Raw genomic sequence first — 27,357 nt, 5'->3', positions numbered from 1 at the left:
TTGGGGTGCGTGTGTGCCTTCAAAACAGCACGCCTGTATCCTTTGGATAAATACCTAGTAGTGTAATTGCTGGGTTGTAGGGTAGTTCTATTTTTAGTTTTTTGAGGAAACTCCATACGGTTTTCCAGAGTGGCTGCACCAGTTTGTATTCCCAGAGATACTTCCTTAATGATATTCTCATAATTCTCATTGGCTTCTAAACAAGTTACTGATCCACCACTATTCAAATTGCAGTGGAATTTAAAATCACATTGTGGTTAAATGAGTGCTGCTGCAAAGCAGAGGAAATTGAGTAACATTCTTTGAGATGCTGAGTTATCACAACAGATTTTTTTCACAGCATGTTTTAGAGTCAGTACATGGTAATTAAGGGGAAAGGTTTGGGGCACCTGCATGGTTCAGGTGGTTCAGTTGATTAAGCGTTTGACTTCGGCTCAGGTTATTATCTCATGGTTCATGGATTCGAGCCCTGCGTCGGGCTCTGTGCTGACAAGCTTGGAGCCTAGAGCTTGCTTCAGATTCTGTGTCTCCCTCTTTCTCTGCTCTTCCCCTGCTCACATTCTGTCTCTCTCTCTCTTAAAAATAAACATAAAAAATAAAATAAAATAAAAAGCTATGGTCTCATCTTCCAAAAAAAGGGGGGAGGGCAAAGGCTTGAAGTCAGAAATGTCGTTTTAAATTTCAATGCACCTGAACTGTGTGTGATCTTGGGCAGGCCAACCTCTTTAAACCTGTTTTCTCCATCTGTAATATCTGAAATGTTGTTGAACCCACATGCTTAATAATGTTAATAAATGAGATAATATAATGAGTACTTAGTACAGTGTGTGGCAAATAGAAAGAGATCAATAAAAGCTTATCAATATCATTATTTTAACCTAACCCTGTAGCAGAGTCTTTTTTTTTTTAAAGGAAGGGAATCTAGTCTTTTTATCTATTTTTTGAAGCTTTTTTATTTATTTTGAGAGAGACAGAGAGTGCAAGTGGGGGAGGAGCAGACAGAGAGGGGGACAGAGGATCCAAAGTGGGCTCCATGCTGACAGCAGAGAACCAAGTGCAGGGCTCCAACTCATGAACCGGGAGACCATGACCTGAACTGAAGTCAGACACTCAACCGACTGAGCCACCCAGGTGCTCCTGGAATGATAGAAATGTTCTATATCTTGATCTGTATGTTGGCCCTATGACTGTGTACGTATATAAAAAGTCATCAAGCTGCATGCTTAAGATTGGTGCATTTTATTTATTTATTTATTAAAGTTTACTTATTTATTTTGAGAGAGATGGTGTACACACCCGCACAAGAGAGAAAGGAGCAGAGAGAATCCCAAGCAGGCTCTGTATGGCATCTGATGTGGGGCTCAAACTCCTGAATAGAGAGATCATGACCTGAGCCGAAGTTGGATGCTTAGCCAACTGAGCCACCCAGGTGCCCCAAGATTGGTGCATTTTAATGCATGTAAATTATATCCCAATAAAATACTGAAAAAATAATAAAGGGAATTTATTTGCTCATGTAACTGGATGCCAACAGGCATAGGGGGCTTCAAATAGGTTTGACTCAGTGGTTCGACAATGTCATCAGGAATCTAATTATTTCTATCTTTTCCATATGACTTCCAGTGTGTCAGATTCAACCCAAGCCTAACTTACCCTTATATTCATGACATCTTCTTTTCTGTGTCAGGGAACTAAGACAATTGCTTCCATAGGCTCTCATAGAATAGTGAGAACAATTCTTTCCTGGAAGTTGCTAGCAAACCACATGTCTCATTGGTTCCAATGGGTTATGTTCATTCCTGAACCAATTTCTGTGACCAGGGAAATGCCATTCACTGATTGACTTGTTTTTGCTTATATCTGAGTGAATCACTTTAGAATGGGGTATGGGATTGTTCCAATCAATTAGACAAGTTGGGGCTAACACTTGGAGCTAAATTCCTCTAGTTTTATGGCTGATCTGTAACTAAAGAGGGGTGTAATAGATTTAAGGAATACAACCACAAAGTCTACTATAAGAAATATGACAAGAGTTGGGTAACAGGTCCAATCAGTTCAATATTGTTTTAATCATAGTTTTCCTTCCCATTTACCAAATATCTTTCCCCATCCCCACTTCATCCAGTATTTAAAATATACCCTATCAAAGTTAGAATTATCAGGAAGCACAGGTGTCTGCCTTCTACTGTTTGAAATAGAAACTAGAATAAATTCCATTATTAAACAAATGACTCTGTATTGCATATGGTTTGCTGGCTGAATGATGCCTAAATCCTCATCTTAGCCTCATTCTTCCCCTTACCTCCATTTCATCATTTATTTTTGTTCCATTCCTGAGGGGTTGAGGATGTTTCACAAATGCAACTTTAAATATTTGTTATTAAGGTTGGCTCAAAATTTTCCTGACATCAAAAGAGCTGTTGTAAAATGTCATATGTTCTTCTTGGTCATTGATTTTGATATCTGTGTTTTCACCCTGGACACTGCAATGCTATAAAAGAAGTATCTTTAGACTCCCACAGTCTCTTTGAAATGGGTCAATTCTCTTACTAGAGAAGAGAGATCAAACCTGGAGCCACTGCTTATATGGTCCCTTAGTGAAAAACAGAAAAAGGCACCTAGATGCAACCCCTCAGGTGCAGGGCTAGGCAAATAGAGTGCAGGCTGGATTTCAGCCCCTAGGTCTAGATGTCCTTATGCCCTCTGCAGGACTTTACCATCTCCATCTCACCTGTTGCTATAGCTTCCTAACTCATCTCCTGCCTCCAGACTCTTATTCTCCTCCCCCATTAATCCTGCACACTTCTGATTAATTTTCTCAAAATATTGCCTTTTATCATGTTATTCTTCTGCTCCAAACATCTTTTTCTTCTTTGTGTGTTTTTAGTGACATTCTAGTTAGCTAACATACAGTGTAATATTAGTTTCAGGTGTACAATACAGTGAGAACACTTCAATACCCTGTGCCTGTTACAAATGCCCTATCATCTATCTATCATCTATCCATCTACTTTCTTTAGGTCTGTGATTCCTTTTTTTAAAAGTTTGTTTCAAGTTTTTATTTAAATTCTAGTTAGTTAACATATATGGTAACACTGGTTTCAGGAGTAGAATTTAGTGATTCATCACTTACATATAACACATAGTGCTCACCACAACAAATGTTCTCCTTAATACCCATCACCCATTTAGTCTATGCCCTGCCTATCTCCCCTCCAGCAACCCTGTTTGTTCTCTATAATTAAGAGTCTCATGGTTTGCTTCCCTCTCTCTTTTTTCCCCCTTCCCCTATGTTCATCTGTCAAAACATCTTTTCTAACTTCCCTCAGCCAACCTAAGAGAATTCAGATTCTTCAATTGGCATTTTAAAGCTTTTTATGATGTGTCTCAAGTCTCCTTTGCAGTCTTTTTCTGTTACTTCTCACCACAATCTTGGTGTTCCAATCAATATAAAGTACCTGCTATTCTCAAACACATTTTGCATACTCACAAATGTCTTATACTCCATGTTACTACAATCTGTATTTATATATTTATGCATTTGTTTAATGTCTGTTTCCCAAACTAGACTATAAGCTCTATATTGTATGTTGGTCTTTGTATTTAAAGCATTAGAATAATAATAATGCTAACATCAACAAGCCTATATTGTTTTAGTCTAAACTAGTGTTCTGGCTAATCTTGAAAAGAGCTGGCAGGTGTCAACAATGGCCTCACAAAACTCTCAATAACACTACTGATCTCTGTATTTATTCCACACAAGTCACATATCAACAAGACCTTAATTTTAGGTCTTATTATGATTCCACCTGCTGATAGTTCCAGTGTATTATAGTCTCTCTCTTACTAAAAGTCACTGCTGCTTTTCCTTTTCCTTCTCACCTTCTCCATCTCCTTTGCCTTGTTCTCACCCTTTTTCCTTTTTCTTTCCTTATTTCACTATTTGGCTACAGCCAATGGAATGGTTCTCATGCTTCACTGAGAAATCGAATTGCTTATTTCCTTTTAAATGAATCAATCTGAAAGCTCCTTTCTGGCCCAATTTAAGTCCCTGTCCAGAAAAGAGAATACATGTTCACTTTGATACTATTCTTACAAAATCCTTTGGCTCTTGGGTGAGAGACCTATGGTGGAAAAGTGAAATTTCACCAGGCTCAGAATTCAACAACATGGATTTGAGTTCTGTCACTCACTTGCTAGTGACCTTGATTAAGTTGCAACTTTTCTGAACCTTTCTTCATAGGTAAAATGGGGATACAGGTGCTAATCAATTAGGGATGAATAATAGAGTTTACTAAGCAACATTTAGGACTTTAATTTTGATCTGAAATAAGAATTAAATTAGTATTTTTGGTCAACACACCTCACTGAATTTTCTTCAGTAATGCTGTATTTCCCAGCTGAAAACTATAAAGCACTGTATCAGTTTTAAGTATCATTATTAGGCATCCTTGCTTCCTTATCTTTCGGCAACTTCCTCTACCAATTCCCAGTCCCAGATCAGAGCCAGTCTTTCTTAACCAATTTAGTATCCTTCACTATATTTACCTTATAATGCCTTACAAATAATGGTTTATTCATTTTATTTGTTTCAAAATGGCAAAAATACCAGAAAACACAAAAGGTAGCTTCATAGTCCAAAAATAAAATCACCCTGCTACTCTAAGGTACAGTGATAATATTAATACATATTCATTATATCGTTTTTCAGGAACAGTATGGCAGAAGCACTTTATTCAGGGAAATTTTTCTTTACATACTATCCTCTGAATTGAGGTCACTAACAACTAACTCATGACCACATTATTGAAATAGGCGCCTAAGAGGTTTCTATGTCTTCCATTTTCCCCCTTTAAATAGGTTCTGTACATTACAGCCAGATCATTTACTCATTCATCATGAAATGTTTATTGAGAATATATTATGTACTAAGGACAAAGCACAGACCAATGGGGGGAAAGATGTGAAAAATTAGAAAATAGGTTATACTGGGGTGCCTGGGTGGCTCAGTTGACTAAGCGACCAACTTCAGCTCAGGTCATGATCTCATGTTTGTGAGTTTGAGCCCTGCATTGGGTTCTGCATTTACAGTGCAGAGCCTGCTTGGGATTCTCTCTCTCTCCCTCTGGCTCTCCCCCACTCATGCTTTCTCTCTCTCTCAAGATAAATAAATAAACTAAAAAAAAAAAATAGGTTATACTCAGTTTTATAATGCTATATAGATGTCTAACAACCTTGGTTCCCCATTGCTCATTTTGTATACTCAACTTGAAATTCCTTCAGTTGGCATTTAGGATTAACCAAAAGTTGGCTTTAAAGGATCCTTTTAATCTTTTTTTTCCATTTTTATAGCCAAATAGATTTTTAAAAACTGTCCCATTAAAATGTTTTGTACTTTTCAAAGCTTTGGGGTTTCTGTTGAAGTAATTCAACCCAATTTAAATTCCTTCCTTAGGGCCTTTGGGCCTATTTGAATCATTTTCCATGATCTAGATGACATAAGACTACAGTAGAGCTTCTCACAATTTCTACTCAAAGTGATCTTTCTTTAAAAAAAAATTTTTTTTAACATTTATTTATTATTGAGAGACAGAGAGAGACAGAGCATGAGCAGGGGAGGGGCCGAGAGACGGGGAGACATAGAATCCAAAGCAGGCTCCAGGCTCTGAGCTGTCAGCACAGAGCCCCACACGGGGCTCGAACTCACAAACCACGAGATCATGACCTGAGCTGAAGTTGGATGCTTAACCGACAGAGCCACCCAGGTACCCCTCAAAGTGATCTTTCTTCTGATTCCCAAAATAATTACTGCTCCTTCAAATCACTTGCCAATCCTCTGAAGTTTATTGTATCTATTGCTTTTTTTGTATTCTTTCAGTCTTTTACTGTTATCTACCTTTCTTATGTTTCATCTTATTTCACTACCTGGATGTTATGCTACCAGAAGCGAAATTATTTCTTGTTTAATGGTATCTAGAAAAAGATCTAGCAATCACTAAGGCCATAAAATAAATATGAATAATGATAAAATATTTAGTTCTTTTAAAAAGACTGGTAAAGAAGACCCAGCTAAATGAAGAGATATACTACATTTATGAAGACTGAATTATAAAGATATTAGCTATCCCCTACATTTATGAAGACTGAATTATAAAGATATTAGCTGTCCCCAAGTTAATCTAAAAACTCAATGTAATTCCAAGGAAAATCCCTGCAGGACTTTCTTGGAACATAGTAAAATTGATTATAAGTTTCACATGACAGGGTAAAAAGGTGCACAGATAGCTAAAACAAACTTAAAAAACAAGGACAAAGAAGGGAGACTCATCCTACCAGTCATCTAAACATTTCCAAATTTAATTACATATTGCCAAATTAAATTATTAAGTAAAAGTGTATTATTGTAATAGGAAGAGATAAAAAGGTAGGTGAAACAGAACGAAAGGGCCAGAAACAAACCAATGGATATAGGACAATTTGCTACATCACAGACCAATTCAGGAAAGGCTGAACTATTTGACAAATGGTTTTAGAGCAATTACTAACTCTCACTATGGAAAAAAAAAATTACATCCATTGAAAGAAAAATATTTCACATTGGGAAGAAGACCAAAAAGTGAAAAAGCTCAAAACTACTAGAAGAAAATATAGACTATGGAAGGCTTCCTTAAATAAGAAATAATATGCGCAAAACAGAAAAGTTAGGTAATTTGATTTCATCAAAATTTAAAATTTCAGCATAGCACAATATAGTAAAAAATGATAAATTTAAAAGATAAGACACATTCTGGAAGAAGATATTTACAATGAGTATAACAAAGAATTTCTATCCATAACATACAAATCAAGAAAATGTTAAACAAACCAATAGAAAAAAAAAAGATATAATTAGGCAATATATAGAAGAGGGTGTACTACGGCCAAAAATATGTAAAATGATGCTCCACCTCACCAGTAATCAAATAAAAATAAAGCAACAACATTTCTTTTTAATCAAGTGGTTAAAAATTATTAAGTCTGACAATATTGCATTTGTGAGGATATAGGGAAATAATACTCTTACTCAGTGCTGGTAGGAGTTGGTTGTGGTAGCCAATAATGTGACATGGCTTTTTGTGATCCTTGCCTCTTCCTTGGTGTTCATACTTTATTTATATAGAGTGTCCTCTCGCACTAAGTCAGAACTGTTCTGAGAGGACAGAATATGATAGAAGTGATAATGTGTAACTTCTGAGGTTAGGTTATAAAAGGCATATCAGGCTCTAGCTTGCTTTCTTAATTCATTTGGAGAAAATCAGCCATGCCATAAGGATAATTATTTTTATTTAATTTTATTATTTATTTTGATATATAGAGAGAGCATGTGTGTGCATACACAAGTGGGGGAAGGGCAGAGAGACAGGGAATCCCAAGCAGATTCTGCACAGTGCCTGACGTGGGGTTTGAGCCCATAAACCGTGAGATCAATGACCTGAGCTGAAGTCAAGAGCCAGATATTTAATCAACTGAGCTACCCAGGCACCCCACTACAAGGATATTTAAATATCCCATTACAGAGACTCAGATGGAGGGGAACTAAGGCCTCCTGCGAAGCACCAGCACCAGCACCAGCACCAATTTACCAGTTTATGAGTGAGCCACTTTGGAAGGGGATCTTCCAGTCCCAATCAAGCCTTCAGATGATTACAGCTTTAGCCAACATCTAATACCAACTTCATGGGATATTTTGAGCTAGAACCACACAGCTAACCTGTTCCCAAATTCCTTACTCATAGAAACTGTGAGAGATAAAAATTACAAATGTTATTTGAAACCTCTAAGTTTTGGAGTTGTTACTCAGCATTAATAATTAATACATTGGTATAGCTACATTGGAACACAAATTTGGCAACATTTAGCGAAACTGAAAGTGTTTATATCCTATGACCAGTAGTTCCATTCTGGCTATTTCCCAAGGAGATATTCTAGAATATATGCACAAGAGATCCAGATGAAGATGTTCATTGTAGCACTGAATGTTCATTGAAGTATTTGTTGTAATAGCAGTAGTGGTAGTAGTAGTAATAAAGGAAACACCTAAATACATCATTGAAGTACTGTTTGTAATAATAATAATAATAATAATAATAATAATAATAATGGAAACACCTAATATCCATCATTAGTGAAATACATAAATAATAGCTAACATTTATTGAATACACACCATGTGATGAACACTATTCCATTCAATTCACATATATTAATTACAAACAAACTATTAGGTAAGAACTCTTAATATTCCCATTTTATAAATTTGAAAGCTGAGGCATAGAGGCTTTAAGTCACTTCTTTAAGGTATATATAGCTAACAGTTGTTGCAAATAGGCTTTGAAATAAAATGTGATATATTCTCAAGATGGTATATTTTATAGTGCTTAAAAGGAATGAATAAGATGTTTATCAGTATGCACAGAAAAAAGAAAGGTATCAGTATGATGGGCAGTGTGATACCATTTAATTAACGAAATTAAATTAATTAAACCACTTAATTAAAATACACACAAAACAATGTTACACACATGCACAATTTTAAAATGGACTGCAGCGGTGCCTAGGTGGCTCAGTCCATTAAGCATTTGACTCTTGGTTTCAGCTCAGATCATGATCTCATGGTTTCCTGAGTTCTAGTCCCACATCAGGCTCGGTACTGGCAGCACAGAGCCTGCTTGGGATTCTCTGTCTCCTCTCTCCCTGACCCTCCCTCCATTTGCGAGGTGTCTCTCTCAAAATAAATAAAAATAAACTTAAAAAAATAAAAATGGACTGCAAACTAAGGTTGTACTTGCTCCTGGGTATGCTATATGAAGGTGGTTAAAGTGGACTTTCAATATATTAAGTAATAATTATTAATTGAGTGGTGAGAACGTGGGTGTAGTTTATGTTATTCTTTGTAATTTTCTATATTTTTTGTGTAATTTTCTATACTGCTTAATGTCCTCAAAATAAAGAAAAAGCACCTTGTTAAATCAAAGTCATAACAATCAAACTTAACTTCTTTTTTTTTTTTTTTTTAAAGTAGGCTCCATGCCTACCATGGAGCCCAATGCAAGGCTCGAACTCACAACCCTGAAATCAAGACCTGAGTTGAGATCAAGAGTTGGATGCTCAACCGACTGGACCCCCCCAGAACCCCCCCAACTCAACTTTTAACAAATATGTTTAAGTAAATTTCTTCCTATGTCCCAACTTCTGTTAACAGTATTTACCAGCAGGTGGTTAAATCAGAGTAACATACTCATTGACTCAAACAGCAAGCATTTTTTGAGATCTTCCATCTATAAGGGATAGATCCTTTCTTATATAGAAATGGTTTCTGCCCTTACATATCTCCTACATATAGTCTAGTCAGGAGGAAGGGCATTAAAGGAATACTCACCCCTCACAATAAGCTGGAAGTTTCGGGAAGGAAAAGAATGAGTGCCATAGAAGTCTATAATTGTGGTTCCAGATTTAAGAAGGAGTAGAGATTTTGCTATTTTGCAACAATTCATTTAGATATTTGCAGCTATAAGTCCATTTACAGGTATAAACAGATATTGAGCACTAACTACACTGAATAAGCACTCGATTTGAAATATCTGTAATTCTTACAACAGTTACACGGACACTATTACTAGTTCCCTTTTACACATCATTTAAGGGAGTCATGACTACATCACACCAGTAGTGATTCATATCCAATTCTGACTCTACAGCCTGTGCTTTTTAATTCTCAGATTATAGCAAAACCAAACGACTTTGGCTCCAGTCTGTCCCCAGTCATTTACTCTCTTCTTATTCTTATACTCTAGAACTCATTCATTTTAAAGGGAGACTGCAATGAAAGGAGCTCTTAATATAGTTCTTGGAACGTTTTAAAGTTGTAGAGGTTAGTCCGTCAGCAAACAAGAAATAATGAGTGTTCTCGACTGAGCAACAGACGGCTGCTTACAACAACTCGATGCTGTTTATGGAGGAGATAGTGGTGAAGTTGCCATTCTTAAGCACCCACTATATGCCAAGCAGAGGATAAATTATAGTGAAGAAAACAGAAATGATCCTGGCTGTCACGGAGTTTACATTCAGTTGGGCAGTCATACATTACACAAATATATAAAAATATGTGCACAATTTGTCATAAGTAATACGAAGGTGTAAAAAACTGAGCCAAGTGAGGAACACATGGAAGACCTAATTTAGACTGGAGGCAGGGGATCAGAGAATTCTACCAAAACCACACAAAAAAATTGTTTTGTGTCCTAGGACGCAAGGCGCTAAACCCGCCAAAACGTAGGAGGGTGCAGCTGCCGAGGCGGTGAGATCTTGGCGCCCCACTGTCCAGTCAGGGACTGGTGCGACTTTGCGCGGCTCTGGAGGGGACCGCCGACTTTATTCCACATTATTGTGGCGTGAGGAAAGTTTTTACATCGCTCCAACTTACCGAATTTTTCGTCTTCCTACCACCTTTCTGCCGGCTCCTCCGCTCGGCCGTGACAGTCTCCTGTCTCATCAATCCATCACAGCAGCCCAATTTTGAACTTTCCCTCTGCCTGTGCCCCGCAAGCCTAGAGCTTCACGGAGGCGACTCGCGGCCTCGCCACTTCACCTTGCCATACAGTCCACCCCTCTCTGGCCAGGCGGCAGGTGAGCTAGAAGCGCGCGGGCCGGCAACCGGGCCCGGAGCTTCTCGCCCCTAGGTGGCTGTCGGCCCCGCGCTAGCGCTCGGCGCGCGTTCTGGGCAGTCTGCGCCTGGAGCGCGCCGCCGGCCCGCGCTCGCTCACGCCCCTTCTCGCGCTCGCGGCGGCCCGGACAGCGCGCGCCGCCTCACGCTCGTCCTCAGGGCGCCCTCGCCGGCCTTGCGGCGCGCGCACCGGGCCGGCCCAGGCTCCCCACTCGGGCCGGCCGGCTCGCGGGTTTGCTTGCCCCGCCCCCCACCTCGGCGCCGCAGTTGGGCGCTTGCGCGGGGCGCGTGGCCGTGGCCAGGGTCTCAGCCGCAGTCGGTGCCGCCGCTGCTGGTGCCGCCGCTGCCGCCGCCGCCGCCGCCTCAGTCAGTCAGTTCCCAGCAATGGCGGAAGGAGGTGAGCGAGAGGAGCTGCTCTCGCCGTCGCCTGTCTCTCCGGCTAAGCGCCTGTGCTCGTGGCCGAGCCCGCAGGCTCACCACTCTCGCGGCTCGCCTGGGGCGGCCAGCGGCGGGGTTGGGGGCGTCGGCGGCAGCTGCCTGGCCCCCGGGGCCCGCCCCCATCTGCAGCCCGAGTCCTTGCTGGACTGCGCCGCCAAGACAGTGGCAGAAAAGTGGGCGTACGAGAGGGTGGAGGAGCGCTTCGAGCGGATCCCGGAGCCAGTGCAGCGCCGCATCGTCTACTGGTCTTTCCCGCGGAATGAGCGGGAGATCTGCATGTACTCCAGTTTCCAGTACCGGGGCGGCCCCGGCGCCGCAGCCGCTGGCGGCGCCGCGGGGGCTTTGCCGGCCGAGGAGGGGCCGCCGCCGCCCCCCGGGGCCGCAGCTCCGACCAGCTCCGCCCCTGGGGCAGCCGTGGCGGGGGCGTCCCCTGGGCTGGGCACAGCGGCGGGAGCGGCGGGCAGCGGCGGCGAGGCGCTGCCGTTCCGCCGGGGCATTCGTCTGCTGGACAGCGGCTCGGTGGAGAACGTGCTGCAAGTCGGTAGGTGCTAGCCCGGCTCCTCTCTGGTGCCTGGCCTTCTTTTCCGCAGGTGCCTTCTCTCTGCACGAGCCTGGGGCCGAGATTCCGCCTCTCTGCCCAACTCCTGTCCCTCTGCCGAAGGACACACTAGTCACATAAAAAACTTTTCTCAACATTTCTTTCAGGTCCACTGCTGCTCTTTCCCCCACTCGCCCTCTGCCCCATTTCTTTTTGTTTGAAGAGCAAATAGATCTCTTTTTTACTCTTAATTCTACACCCCACACCAAAGGCAAAAGGATGGGGAGGAATGCCTTTTGGGATGCAATAATTTCAGAAACGCGTTTTTCTAATTTAAGTTTAGAGAGAAGAGAATTCTTAGTGAATCTGGAGCAAGCAGTCTTACAGGGACTGTTTGAGGGGCAGGCTGTCAAAGGCAATCTGTATTCTTAGCAGATTGAAGCTGGTCATAATTAACTTTAAAATTGGAAAAACATCAACAAAATACTGTGCATTTCAAACAGTTAAAATTATCAGCTTTAATATTTTTTTTTCCCCCCTGGACCAGTGGTACTTTGGAATCTAGGCTGCGGACTTAACAATAACCGAAGATGGAAATGTGACAGCTCTCTTCTCCACACCCCCACCCAAGGAAAAAAAAAAAAAAAAGCCACACAATCTGGAGTGGGGGTGGGGTCTGTCTTCCTTGTCAGACTAGGGTAAATCAAAAGCTAGTCACGTTGGGTTTTTCAAATGCTTCTCATTTAACAAGTCTTCGTATTTGATTTCGTTTTATCTTTTTGTTTGTGGGAAAGTGAAAAATGCTTTCCTTTCGTTTACTCCTCTGGATCTTCTAGTCAATTTGTTAATTTTACTAAATATACAAATACAGTAGCAGACCTGATTTGTAGAATGGTTAGGGAGAAAGGGGTAAAATGACATTGTTTAACATTGAATTGCTGTGTGGAAAATAAAAAAAAAAAAACAGCGTTTTTTTTCTAATTCGAATTATTGTAGCATTCTGAAAGTGTACATTATGCATTTTATTGTACAGTATATGCTCATATTTATTGAAAAAAATACTGATTTTTGAAAGGAGTTGGAGAAAGGTTGTTTTTAGAATTAAATAAGCACAGGAGAACACACACATACCCCAAACATCTAGCTCTCTTTTCCCCAGGTAAAACAAATATATTTGAATTTTTTTTTCTTTTGGAGAGTGGTGCATTGTGTTTCATATAAAGTAATCTACTTCTGGTTATTGAGAATCATTGAATCCTGTGTTTCGTTTTAAAACAACAGTGTACTACAGTTTGTTTTGCAAATGTGAAATGTTAATTTATCTAAATTTGTGTCAGAATACAGTGACAGTGGACTGAGAAAGTTTTGTTTATTTGGAAAAGGCTAGCTAGTCCTTTGTGCATTTGTATTTTTGAAAGTATGAGTTGAATAATCAGACATGTAAAGTGTATAGCTTTATTTAGTACTGTTATATTGAAAACATGAAAGTGAATATATTTATTAGTCTGTAAACTTTATTTGTATGAGTTTAGATCAGTTAACTTTTAAGATTCTTGTTTAAAATATTTTAAATTGAAAAGCATCGATTTAAGTGGTCATTTTATAGTAAGAGATGGATTTGAAAGAATTTTCAAACTTGAGGGGCAAATGAGAGAGAGGAAGAGTTTTAAAGAGCTATGTATTTTGTAAGTGGCTATAATGTATTCCAAATGAAATCAATTTTGTGGGTGATCCAGCTCTTGTTTAAATCAGATATTTTTGTTTCATAATATGATAGTTGGCATGCTTATTGGAGGGATGAGTAAGATAGTTTTGGGGTCTGGAGAGAAGACACATAAGCATATTTTCTGATTCTCTGTGGATTTCATAGATGAAGGTAGGAGAATGAATTAATTACTTTTAGGTAATGCTATTTGAGAACCATGAACTGGGTAATCTTTATTTTTCTTACCTTAATTTATGCTAATGAGAAGGATATTCCATTCTGTAACATTTTGAGTGTTGTATCTTGGCATGAATCACCTTTTAATATGTAAAATTAAGACTCATCCCTCATCTTTTAAATTTAAAATGTGAGTATGTGACTTAATCTAGATGATAGGTTTTCTAAAAGTATTGCCAAGAGATGAGTGAGAAAGTGATTTGTATATAGTAATCATATTTTTCAGTTTATAACTTCATTTCAAGTTCAATTTAATTACTCGGTGGTGCTAATTTAAACATTCTATGTATTTCCTTGTTGTTTGTCAGCCATAGTTATGACCTCAGAATTGGCAAGTTACTAAAGGCTGATGCTTTAAAAGGAAGGAAGGTAGGGTATTTTTATAAGAATATTCTTTTAAGGAAAAGATTCATAAGGGGATTTAAGTGGAGAAAACAAAATACCTTAAAATAAAAATAAATAAAATTTAAAAATGAACAGCACAACACAAAACAAAAATTTTGAAAGAAAATGGACAGTAACAAAAAGACTTGTGCAAAGAGTAGGCATATTACATTCTGTAACTTCTGATTAGTTTCCACATGGAATCTGGTTATGGGAAGTCATGGACTCATTGAAAAGCAATTTTTCTGTAGAAAGCTTTAGATTTTGAATCAGAACTTAAACTTTCCCAGCTTGATGTAAACAAATGGGAGAACTATAGGTTGTTATGCTCAAAGGATACATTTCTTCTGCATAACAGTACTGAATCAAAAGTATTGTTCCTTTTAAAGAGGGAAAATTGTAAATCAGTCTTTTCATGGACATCTGTAAATTAAAGCCGTGTGAATAGACTTACAGTCTGATCTCTCAGTATTATGAAGGTAATAGAGTTCAGATGTTTCAAGCATTTGCATTTTTAACCTGTTTAAGAAGCGCATGGAAATTAGTAGTATAAACTTTGGGAAAATACTTAATTCAGGAGTCTGCAGATGGTATAAGAACGGGATGACTATAATTTACTAAGAGTTTTAAGATGTTGACCCATTTTTTGCAATTCAACATATTTTAAATTAATTTCTCTGTATTTGATAAGACTTAATAGGTTTACCAAATCATACTAAGTTTTCTTCTCAGGGAAATCCAAATTGGTTGAGAAAAAAGGGGTCTTTGGGTGGTCTGACAATGCTCTATCACTGAACCTAGGTTGTAGTCATTGGATATTCACCTTATACTAATTCCTTTTGCTGTTTTAAAGCATTAACAGTTTTTCTTTCTTAAATGCAGAAATATTTGTTTGGATATTTAGATTTTAAAAAATTGGGTAAAGGGCATGCAAGGTCCTTCTGTGCTGGTGTATCTTAATTATATAAATTCTTATATGTTATTACATATTTTATATATATTATATATTAACGTGTTATAAATTATATATTTATCCAGAAATTTTCATAGATTAGGACAGTTGACTTTAACAAAACCCCATATTTTTAGCCCATACATTTTCTAGTAAGTATAATTTGCCCTTGGATAGTCTTCAAGACTAGAGTCACGATGCTATGTACTACCTTATGTGGCAGAAGTATAATTACAAAGACAATAATAATTAAAAATTCCATTTTGGGAAGTTTTTCAAAGCTTAAATGTCAAGTAATAGGTTTATAATTATGAGTACTTGTACATTATGAATAAACTATGAAATTTTTCTATAGTACAACTTTTGTGAAATGCATTTGTAACAAGTATTACAGTTGTTGATTTTTATAATTTGCTTGATCTGTATTATTTGGGGGAACAGAAGATATCCTCACCTAAAAAGCTTTATAGCATTGTGTGTGAGTTAGAGTAGCTATAAAATCATAATAAAACTTCATGTGGGGAAAAATGACTTAATTTGTATTTAAGCTGTTCCAGCACAGAATGCAGCTGCCTGCCTTTATGGGATAAGTGGTAAATTTTAAGAGTAGAAACTTACCAAGCTTTAAAATCACATCACTTTTTTTTTTAAGCATTGAGTTCTCTCCTTCCCTAACACATCACACAAACGTCTTAATATTTAATAAATGTTTTTTGAATAGTGAAGGTTAAGAATGGACTTCTCAGTGTTCTAAAATTAAAAAAAAAGAGTGAAGCCTGAATTTTTAGTATTTGTGTGGTATTAGAAGATGTGGGGAAACTTTATACTATACTTGTGCATATTAAACTGATAGCATTAAGTGGTACAAATATTACATGTGTGTATCTCCTGTGTTGACCATCTGTTTTGTGTGAAGAATGGTAACTTATCAATTTCTTTAAAAAAATTTTTTTTAAACGTTTATTCATTTTTGAGAGAGTATGAGCGGGGAAGGAGCAGGGAGAGAGGGAGACACAGAATCCAAAGCAGGCTCCAGGCTCCCAGCTGTCAGCACAGAGCCCCATGCGGAGCTCGAACTCACGAACTGTGAGATCACAACCTGAGCCCAAGTCGGACGCTCAACTGACTGAGCCACCCAGGCACCCCATTTTCTTCAAATGAAAGCTTTAGAGGAATTCTTATTAAAGGTGATTTTTCTCAAAGAGATCTTTAGATTAGAAAGATAATGAATAAACTAAAGATAGTGGAATTTACTTTAGAGATTATCTCTATTTCAGGAATTAAAGCAAAATATTATTGAAATGTGAGTACAAAGTCTAAATTTTGAAGTGAAAGGGCTAGAAATTTATTTATGCATACGTGAAACAATTTCATTTCTCTTGTTTAAACATTGGCAATTAAAAATCAAGATATTAACTGTCAGTATTCTATTGATGATGGTTATGTGAATATATGTAAGTGCGCTGAAATATATAGAACTATACCCAAAAAGCCAATCTTACTGTATTGTACCTTAGAAAATAATTTTTAAAAATCAAGGCATTAATATATCAGTAAATTAAAGTGTAAGAGAGATACTGAAAATACTGTATTAGTTTCTTATGGCTGCTGTAACAAAGAACCACAAACTGGGTGCCTTAAAACAACACAAATTTTACTGTCTCACAATTCTAGGAGCCAGAGGTCTGAAATCAGGATATATTAAGGGCCATGCTCTGTCTGAAACCTATGGGGGATTCCTTTCTTAGCTTCTTCTTAGCTTCTGGGGGTTTGCTGGCATTCCTTGGCATGTAACTCTAATCTCTGCCTTTGTTGTCACATGGCAGTCTTCCTGTGTTTCTCTGTCTTCACATGGCCATTTTATAGGGATAGCAGTCATATTGGATTAGGGGCCCACCCTACTCCAGTATGACCTCATTTTAACTAATTATATGTGCAATGACCCTATTTCCAACTAAGGTCACATTCTGAGGAACTGGGGTTTAGGAACTTCAACATACCATTTTTGGAGGGACATAATTCAACTTGTAACAGCTTCTCATACTTATTTCTTATTTCATAACAGAGTTTCATGTGAATTTTAAACTTTTTTACATTGGATATGTCTTAAATTAGAAATCACCACATTCGTTTTATTAGATAAGCATTATTTCAGTTTAATTGATTCAATTTGCATGATTGATTATTTAGTATTTTTAGTATATGTGGAACTTTTTCCTGACAAATAGGTGGTTATTTAAAGGTTAAACCTGTCATTCTTTATAAAAAAGATGACTGTGAAATATAGTACTCAGGGTATACATGCATGGGTGAACAGATTACTGTGGTATTTTTTTTCCATGCATATCGTTTATAACTTGTTTTTGGAAATAGGTAGCCCTGACAGCATATGAATCTTGTCTTAATCAGTTTCTAAACCCCAAGTTAATACAGTTTAGGATTAGTGTTTAATATTGGAAATAAACTGCAATCCACTCCAGATCACTTTTATGTGAATTTTCTACCTTGTAGTTTATTTACAGCTTATTTCTTTCCTGATAAAGGCAGCATGTTTCTTGGCCACTTTTAGCTTATCATTGAACTAGTATGTCAGGGAAATCATACTCACTTTAATATTAGTTTTAGCATTATATTGCCATATGCTTAATTACTCTAATACTTTTTATAATCGTGCATAGCCAACTGATCAGTTTCTGGTTTTCGGTATTGAAAAAAATTGCCCCCTTAGAAGGTATAATGATATGCTATAAGTTGGTGTTCAATAAGTGTTTATTGAATAAATGAGTAGGGGCATCTGGGTGGCTCAGTTGGTTGAGCATCTGACCTCAGCTCAGGTCGTGATCTTACGGTTGGAGAGTTTGAGCCCTGCATTGGGCTTGCCGCTGTCAGTGTGGAGCCCCCTTCAGATCCTCTGTCCCCATCTCTCTCTGCCCCTTCCCTGTTCACACTCTCTGTTTTTCTCAAAAATAAATAAACATTTAAAAAATAAATGAGCAAGTAGTTATATAACCTTTTTATATTTATGTAGTATGGGCATATTCCTTCATTGATTTATTCATATGTAATGGGAGCCTAGGAGATATACTGGAATTTCTGGATGTTTCTGATTTTTTTAAAACATTACATACATTACCCTTGAGGGGTGCCTGGGTGGCTTAGTTCATTGGGTGCCCGACTTCAGCTCAGGTCATCATCTTGTGACTCTTGAGTTTGGGCCCTGTGTCGGTCTCTGTGCTGACAGCTCAGAGCCTGGATCCTGCTGCAGATTCTGTGTCCCTCTCTTGCTCTGCCCCTCGCCCGCTAATGCGCGCGCCTTGAAACTTATTATTAACTAGTTCTTGATTCATTCATTGAATATTTAGTCACTTGTTTTGTGTAAGGCTCAATAAATAATTGTTTACCTGTTTTTAATGGACATCATTGGAAAATATTTTGTATTTTCCCACCTTAGAATACAAACTCAAGTTGGACACTAAAGCCTAAGCTTCTAAGGTTGCCATCTTTATATAGGTGGGTGGTTTCTGAGTGGGTACTTGACTCTAAGAGATTCTTTGAAACCTATTTTTGAAAAGTTTTATGTGTGCATGTTTTTTGGTCATTTGCTTTTTTCCTGTTATAATGGAGTGATGATGTATGCAAGGCAGTATAACATTGTTACCTTCTTTAAAAATAAACTGTTAAGGGACATCTAGGTGGCTCAGTTGGTTGAGTGTCTGACTTGAGCTCAGATCATGATGTTGTGGTTTCTGAGTTTGACCCCCACATCGAGCTTGCTGCTATGACCCTGTCATTGCAGAGCCTGCTTCAGATCCTCTGTCCCCCTCTCTCTGCCCCTCCTCTGCTTGTGCTCTCTCAAAAATAAATAAACATTAAAAAAATAAATAAAAATAGACTATTGAATCAGAAGATGAGATATCTTTAACCCTAATGATTTTCTTGTCTTAAAAACAGTGGTTTGTATACTTATTATCATTTACTTCTTAGGGAAATGCAAATTAAAACCTAAGGAAATATGACTACACACACGCTAGTATGGCTAGAAATAAAAGACTGACAATACTAGGACTAGGAACGATATGGGACAACTAGGAACTCTCTTACATTATTGGTAGGGATGCAAACTGATACAGTCAGTTTGAAAAACAGTTTCTTATAAAGTTAGTCATACACTTAATCATAAGATTCAGCAACCCCATTCCTAGATATTTACTTAGAGAAATGAAAACATCTGTTCATAAAAAGACTTATACTTGAATATTCAGAGCAGCTTTATTCAGGATAGCCCTAAAATGGAAACAAACCAAATATCTCTTAGATGGGTAAATAAATAAACTGTATATCCATACAATGGAATACTATTCAGCAATAAAAAAGAACAAACTACTGATAGCCTAGAAGCATGATGAATCTAAAAAGCATTATGCTAACTGAAAAGAGTACATAGAATACAGTTCTGTGTATATGAAATTTTAGGAAGCCCAAAGCTATAGTGATAGAAACTAGAAAAGTTGTTTGCTAGGGTATAGGGTAGTAGAGTGTGAGGAAACCTCTTTGAGTGATGGAAATGTTCTATATCATGATCATGGAGTGGTTACATGACTTATTTATTTGTCAAAACTTACTGAAGTTCGTACACTTAAAGTTGGTAAATTTTATTGGATGTAAGTTGTACTTCAAAAAATCTGATTTTAAAGGAAAGACTAATGGGTTTCAACCTTGGTTTCACATTAGAATCACCTGAGGAGTTGTTTTGTTTTTTTTGACAGTGTCCATGCAGGACTCATCCTAAATTAATTAAATCAGAATCATTTGAGAATGAGGATTGAACTTCAGAATTTTAAAAAGCTCCTAGATAGTTTTACATACAGTTGAAAAACACTGCTGTAGAAAAAGGATTATTTTTTTCAGTGTTATCAATGTTTTAAAACTTTTTATTGGCAATCAAAACATTAATATTTATTACACAAATGCTACGGGCCATGTCCACTTTCTTTTCTACTGCAATCTGTTCTGTTTTACCTATCTTTAGGTTTATTAATGGATTTCAAGGAAAATCATTATTCTCTTGCCACTTAAAGATTGTGTGCCTGTGTTTTGGAAAGGTTTTATGCAAAAGTATATAAATTCTTTGTCACTGTCACCATCAAAAGACACTTGTATAAATGTAATGCCAGTGTATAATTTTCTTCATGTTTATTCACTTATTCATTCATGAAGCTTATATTTAACATTTTATAACGTTCTGTGCAAAATAGAACATGATTTCTGTATTTAAGGAGTACATAGTTTAGTGTAGAGTACACGTATAAAATAACATTTAATACGATGTTTTGTATAATAGAGGTAGTTACTATGGAGCCAAAGAGTAGGAAGTGATTAACTGAGGAAATGGGGGCAGTTAGATATATTGCTATATTTTGATATTCCAATTATAAGAAACAAATATTTTAATAAAGATTAAATCGTCTAATATTATAATAAAGATTGAAAACATGATTTATTGCTTATGTTAGATAAATCCTTCATGAAATTTCTTCTTCTATGCCCTGTAATACTCTAGTCCATAGTGATTTAACAGAGTAACTTTGGCAGGCAGAAAGATGACAAAAATATTAACAGATATTAATCCTTTTTTCTCAGAATAAATTTTACAGATTTCTGTCTTTAGAATAGCTTTGTTATCTTCATATAATCCCTTTTCTTCCTTTTTCTTTTTTTTTTTTAAATATTGCTTCTGGGGCACCTGGGTGACTTAGTTGGTTGAGTTGGTTTTGGCTTGGGTTGGAGTCTTATTGTCATGAGATTGAGCCCGGTGTCAGGCTTTGTGCTGGGCGTGGAACCTGCTTGGGGTTCTCTCTCCCCCTCTCTCTGTCCTCTTCCTGCTTGCATGTGCATGCCTGTGCACATGCACTCTCTTTCTCTCAAAATGAATGAGTGAATGAATGAATGAATGAATAAAAAGTTTAAAAATATTGCTTCTTTTAGGTATGCATGTATGATAGAGCTAATCAGCAAAATGGATTTGGTCTATCCATTCATTATTGGTGGTCTGTAAGCAACAAGGAAGTATATTAGGTCTTTGAAAACCTTGAAGATAATTGTATTGTTTTCCCTATTCATTTGTGGTTTTATTGAATGGAAGCCTATAGCATTAATACATTTGGGAAAAGCCAGCCTGTTTTTATTTTGCTTGAATATGTCAATACCTGATAAACTGACATGACTGGCAAGCATCACTTACATATGATGTTGCTAGTGATATAAAATTCTTCTTCACATTATGGTTCCCTATTGTGAAAAAATAATCTTGCTAATTTTTTCTTTCACTCAATATTGTATTATTGTACTCTTTGCTATTGTATATATTTGCATGTATCTACCATATATATTATTAAATATATTACCTAATGTGATATATGATATATATTATATGATAATATATATTATTACATATCTGCAGGAACTTTGTAGCAGGTAGCCTTAGAATTATGTCTCCTCACTATGTCTGTTTTATCACCTGTAAATGGACAGAATGATGATACCAACCATTGTTTTGAGAGTAAATTAATTAATATGTAAAATATTTAGAATAGGGCCCAGCACTTATTAGGTACTATATAAATATTTGCTATAATTAACATACTGTAATTAGTGAAAGTATTCTGTGTTTGTTACCTTACCTTCTTCAACCTTTTCCCCACCTCTGAAGCCTTTTTAATGTGACTTGTGCTTTCACTCACTATATTAAAATTGATCCCTTAAAGGTCACCAGTGTACTCATGATTGCCAAACACAGTTTCCTTTTAACAGTCTTCATCCTTCATAACCTTTGTATAGAATTTTCTGTAGTCTACTGCACCGTCCTCTTGAAATGCTTCTTCCTAGATTTTAGTTTTACTTTACCATTCTGACTTTCTTTCTGCCTTCCTTCTTTTTACTCTTACCCGACAAAAATAGGATGTACCTTTTTACCCCAAGCTTTCTAATTTAGCAATCTTATTTATTTCTATAGCTTCTGTTACTTTTTTATGAACACAAGCTAGCATCATATAATGTAGTGGCTTAAATTTTGTTTAAAGCAACTCTGCTCATTTTCAAATTAAATCTTAGATGGCATTTCAGTTTTTGCCATAGAAAAATTGAGCTATTTGGGGCATTGGGGAGGGGCCCACAACTGTGTCAGCTTGGCCAGCTGGTGCTTCTTTTTGCCTCTGTGGAGCACTTCCAAATAATAATCTTGGGATTTGAAGTCATGAGATCTGCCTTAGGGGTCTCATCTGTAAAAGTGTCAGGATTTTTGTGAGCTTTTAAATAAACTAATATACGTGGAAGTACTGTATAAATGTCACTGTGCAAATAATATGACCATTAAATCTATGTTGTTGTTTCTCCCTCTGGAATTCAAGATCAGCAGGTTTATTTGCCTGTTAGACATTTCTAAATGGATACCTTACTAGCCACTGAAAGTCAAAATGTCTGATAAGGGATTAATGTCCAGAATATATTAAGAGCTTCTACAACTCAACAACAAAAAACAAACAACCTGATTATGATTTAAAAGTGGGCAAAAGAGTTGAATAAATATTTCTCCAAAGAAGATATGCAAATGGCCTATAAGCACATGAGAAGATGCTTAACATCATTCATCATTAGGGAAATATAAATTAAAACCACAAGGAATATCACTTCATACCCATTAGTATGGCTCATATAAAAAAAATTAAAACCCAGAAAATAACAAGTGTTATTAAGAATATGGAGAGATTGGAATCTTTGTGCATCGCTAGTAGGAGTATTAAAGTAGTGCAGCTGCTATGGGAAATGGTAAAATTTTCTAAAAAAATTAAACATAAAATTACCATATGATCCAGCAATTCTACTTCTGGGTATACAGCAAAAGAATTGACCACAGGAACTCGAATAGATATTTGTACACTCATATTTATAGCAGCATTCGTCTCAATAGCCAAAGGTGGAAGCAACCCAAGTGTCCATTGAAAGATTAGTGGATAAACAAAATGTGGTATATACATACAATGGAATATTATCAGTCTTAAAAAAGGAAGAAAATCCTGATAACATACTACAACATAGATGAACCTCGAAGACATTATGCCACTCACAGCTGTATAACCTTGGATGACAAGTTGCTTCATTTCTCTGTGCTTCAGTTTCTTCATCTGTAAAATGGAGATACAATACTATCTCAGAACATTTATATCACAGTCAAATGTGATAATGTATTCAAAGTCAGCTTGGAATATTTTATACATTGTAGTGGTATTGTGAATCTTAGTTTTCTTTCTTTTCTCCTTCCCTGCCTCTTGATAGTTTGTACCTCTCTTCTTAAAAGTGCCATTTCCTTATCTACTTAGTTGAAATTAAACTTTCCTTCCATGTTAGTCCTATGCATTGATCAGCAGTTGTTTATTATCTATTATGTTCTAGGCTGTGGTCTAGCAGCTGAACACAAGGCAGTGAATAAAACAAAGTTCCTGCTTTCATGGAGCATACATTTTAGTGAGGGGACAGACAACACTTTCCATTTTGTTTGTGTTTTATTTTTTTTTACATTTTTACATTTTTTTTACATTTATTTATTTTTGAGAGACAGAGCGAGAAGGAGACACAGAATCCGAAGCAGGCTCCAGGCTCCAAGCTGACAGCACAGAGCCTGACACAGGGCTTGAACTCACAAACCGCGAGATCATGACCTGAGCTGAAGTCAGATGCCCAACCAACTGAGCCACCGAGGTCTTTGTGTTTTAATTGTTACAGGTATTATCTTCCCTTCCAGTCTGCAAGTGCTTACAGGACAAAGACTGTATCCTGCAATATATTCAACATCCAGTACCATACCTAGTAGGTTTCATAAATGATCTTTTAAAAGGTTTTTGTGGAAATGAATTATGGGCATAATCTTGTTCATTTCTATGGCTTTCATAATAGTGATTTCCAGCATTGGCTGCTTTACACTTAAGTCACTTGAGGAACTTTGGTAAAATACAGAGTCTGTGCTTCATCTTTGGAAATTCTAGTAAACTAAGATTGGAATGGGACTTAGGAATCTGTATTTTTGATAAGTTCTTCAGGTTTAAACATTTGGGAACCATTGTTCCAAAGCATTTAGTACAGTGATTTACATAAAATGTGCTTAGTAGTGTTAGTTGAATTGATTTATTGATTGATTTATACAATAGTTTGTTCTGAACCAGATTTGGAACTTATGGGTCAAATAGAATTAAATGGATTCAGGAAAGAGTTACATGAAAAAGTCTTCAGACTCAGCAACACTACCATTTGCTGATGTTAGGAAAATCATTAGTATCCTTTGTTATTTTTAAATGCTAGTTCTTAAGTATTTACCCAAAATAATCCTCTACATTTTAATAGGTACATAAGTTTTTGAAAAATCATTGAAAAATCTAAAGGGATTTAAGCTAATTAAAACTGATAAATAATTTCTGTGAAGAGGAAGGGGAATGAGTGGTAACCAAAAGGAAATTTAGTTTAATCTGTATTCCTTGAATTATTTTATGATGAAAACCTATTTATGTATTTCCTGTGTGATAATGTAATTAAAATAAGTAACAAATAATATAGTTTATTCTGCTGCATTTTTTTGTACAGCATTTTTTGCCTTTTTTGAGACTTTTTAATTTTTTTAAAATTTATTTTGATAGAGAGTGCGTGTGTGTGCACAGGGGAGGGGCAGCGAGAAGGGGGAGAGAGAGAAACCCAAGCAGGCTCCTCACTGTCAGCGCAGAACCTGATGCCAGCGCAGAACTCACAAACCATGAGCTCATAGCTGAGCTGAAGTCAGATGCTTAAGTGGCTGAGCCACCCAGGCACCCCCATATTTTGCCTTTTAAGTTAACATGAGTTAGAGAAATGTCTTCTTACCTTTATAAACTTGATTTAGGTCAGGAGTTCTTAACCTGGCATCTATAAATAGCTTTCAGGGATCCATGAACTGAAGTTATTTTCAGATTTTACAAATGGATTATGGACATTTTCCAAAGAAGAACGTTCATAACTTTCATTGGATTCTCAAAGGGATCCATGACTCAAATAAGTTCAGGAACCACTAATTTATGCAGAAGAATCTGCTTTATTTGATAAAAATTCTGCAGCTAATTCTTTTATTGCCTTTGACCCTTGATGTATATGAGTGACTGTGATTCTATAACCTTTTTCATCCTACCCATTTTCAGGTTATGAATAGTATAATTATTAAAGAAACGCAGCTCTGCTATTTGCTACTTCTACTGGTTAAATATTTCAGTTTTGGCATCTCTGACATATTCATCTTGTTCTACGCATCTAAATGCTGCTGTATAAGTTACTTTTTTGTTTGTTTCAGTAGAATGATGGCTTGACATTTTTGTGCCGCAGACGGCTGAGGTTTAATGATTTGCACTAGCTGAGATAAAGTAATAGTGTATGAGGTTACTGAACAGAGTAGGCCATAGCTACTTCTTTATTGAATTTTTCTGTGGAATTGGTTTTTTTAGATTATATTTCCTGGGAAGTAAACTGAGATGGAGATTTACTTGCAGAAAGTTTATTGAGGAACGACATTTGTAATGGAGCAAGGGATGCAAGATTTGGAGGGCAGAGAGATTGAACTGATGGCGTTGCCTCAGAGACTTTAGTCAATCCTTTTGGGATATTTAAAAGTTATTTGGAATTAGATATGAGCTGACTTGAAGGGAGGGGGCATAATCTTGGGTGGGGCAGTTTCTGTGGTAGGGATGGAGGTGAAACTACATAGTTCCCCTTTCCAGCTGCAGGAAGTGCTTTCAGCAGATAGCTTCTAGCTGCCAACTGGTTTAGGTTTGCCTCAGCTACAGAGAACTGCTTTACCTGTGGTCTCAATCTTCTAGGGGCATCTTGCAAATGGCTGAGCAAGATTGGGTAAAGAAGTCCAGCTATTTTGGCCTAATGTGGAGCTCCTTAACAGGCAGTACTTGCTCCAGAGAGCCGTACCTGGTTGTCAGGCCTGCATTGCAGTTTGACTTCTTTTCAGTCTTCTGCTGCCTTTCCTTCAGAAGTATTGATTTCTGTTAAGTGTCTTGCATGTTAAACTCCATCTCAACGCCTGCTTTCAGAGAACTCAAGGGGTAGTTTATGGAGGAGGACTTAGCTATGAGCAGCTAGCATCCTGGAGTTAGAAGAACTCTGCGGACAGAGGAATGGAATGAATGCCTTGGTCTTGAAGGGAGTATCTGGTCACTACATTCCTTGTAACTCTTAGATTTATTTCATAGAGTAAATTCACCCCATGTGGGAACAACTTCTCAACATTGTTTGGCTTCTTTTTCTGAGGACTTACAAGAATAAGATTAGTGGGTTAATTAATTACACCTTCTGCCACTACAGCTAGTCCCCAGATCACAACTGATACTTACTGTCTCCCTGTAATCTCCATTCTAGATTCTTGGCCAATATCTCTACTTGTCTAGATGGCTTACAAGATGGGGTGACTGTCATGACTGAGAGATCTGAGCCTAGTTACCATGCCCTTTTTAGGTGTTGGCCACTGTACTTGTACATTTACTCTCAAAATTGGGTAGGGAAATTCCAAGAGATGCCCCAGTGATAACCCAGACACTAAATGTCATCTATTCCTTTGTTACTTTTCTTTGTGTTGGTGACTCCATTTTATTTCATAAACACCATATATTGCTTAGGTAGCACATTATGTGACATTAAAATCAGGTCTGTTATATAGGTTTTAAAGATCAAATATAACATTGAATTTGTTGTATTAATGTTTCTTTGATATGTTATCAGGGTGTTAATTGCAGAGGTTTACAGATTGTCATCTCTTGTGTTGTCCCTTGCATGTATTATTAATATATCATCAGGATAATTAGCAACAGAAGAATTCATACAACCAAAATCTTATGTTTTTATTTCTAGTTTTTTAGCATAGTTTTATTGAGAACTTTATTTAGTAGTGAGTGGTTTTCTAGCACCTACTCCCCATTACCTATTCACTTAGGGATTAGAATTGAAAAACTGTGACGGAGTTAGAGTATAATTTACTGCAGTTATACAGCCATGTGGTAAATATACCATTTAGCAAACCATCGAGACAAGTTAGCATTGCTGGGAAGTTTTAGTAAGGAAGCTCTGAGCCTGTGGCTGCCCAATGAGGCCTTGAACACCAGGGTTTCAGTAGTGTCCCCGAAGGGACTCAGTATTTTGGAACTGGGGGCTCTCACATTAGGCCTTCTTTCTTTCTTTTTTTCTTCACACTTTCAGTAAGATAAAATTCACATACCACACGACTCACCCATTTAAGATGTAAAATTAAATTAAGTGATTTTTAGTATATTTATAGATGTGGGCTGCCATCAACATAGTTAACTTAAGAACATTTTCATTTCAGAAGA

At 37.1% G+C, this 27,357-nt stretch overlaps 1 protein-coding gene and 1 long non-coding RNA gene across 2 annotated transcripts in view; one reads left to right on the top strand and one right to left on the bottom strand.

Annotated features, from left to right (window-relative positions):
* The window catches only part of LOC123379590, a 52,813-nt gene extending 41,796 nt beyond the window's left edge, over positions 1–11,017 (bottom strand). Inside the window, exon 1 of the long non-coding RNA XR_006584238.1 lies at positions 10,463–11,017. This is a non-coding gene — a long non-coding RNA (uncharacterized LOC123379590). The remainder of the gene's footprint in view (positions 1–10,462) is intronic.
* ZSWIM5 (zinc finger SWIM-type containing 5) overlaps positions 10,982–27,357 on the top strand; it is a 248,203-nt gene continuing 231,827 nt past the window's right edge. Inside the window, exon 1 of the mRNA XM_019836903.3 lies at positions 10,982–11,681. Within this exon, the coding sequence (XP_019692462.2) occupies positions 11,087–11,681 (595 nt within the window). The 5' untranslated portion in view covers positions 10,982–11,086. The remainder of the gene's footprint in view (positions 11,682–27,357) is intronic.

The sequence above is a fragment of the Felis catus genome, chromosome C1 (genome assembly GCF_018350175.1).
Source record: "Felis catus isolate Fca126 chromosome C1, F.catus_Fca126_mat1.0, whole genome shotgun sequence".
NCBI lineage: Eukaryota > Metazoa > Chordata > Mammalia > Carnivora > Felidae > Felis > Felis catus.
This window is presented reverse-complemented; position numbering and strand designations above follow the sequence as displayed.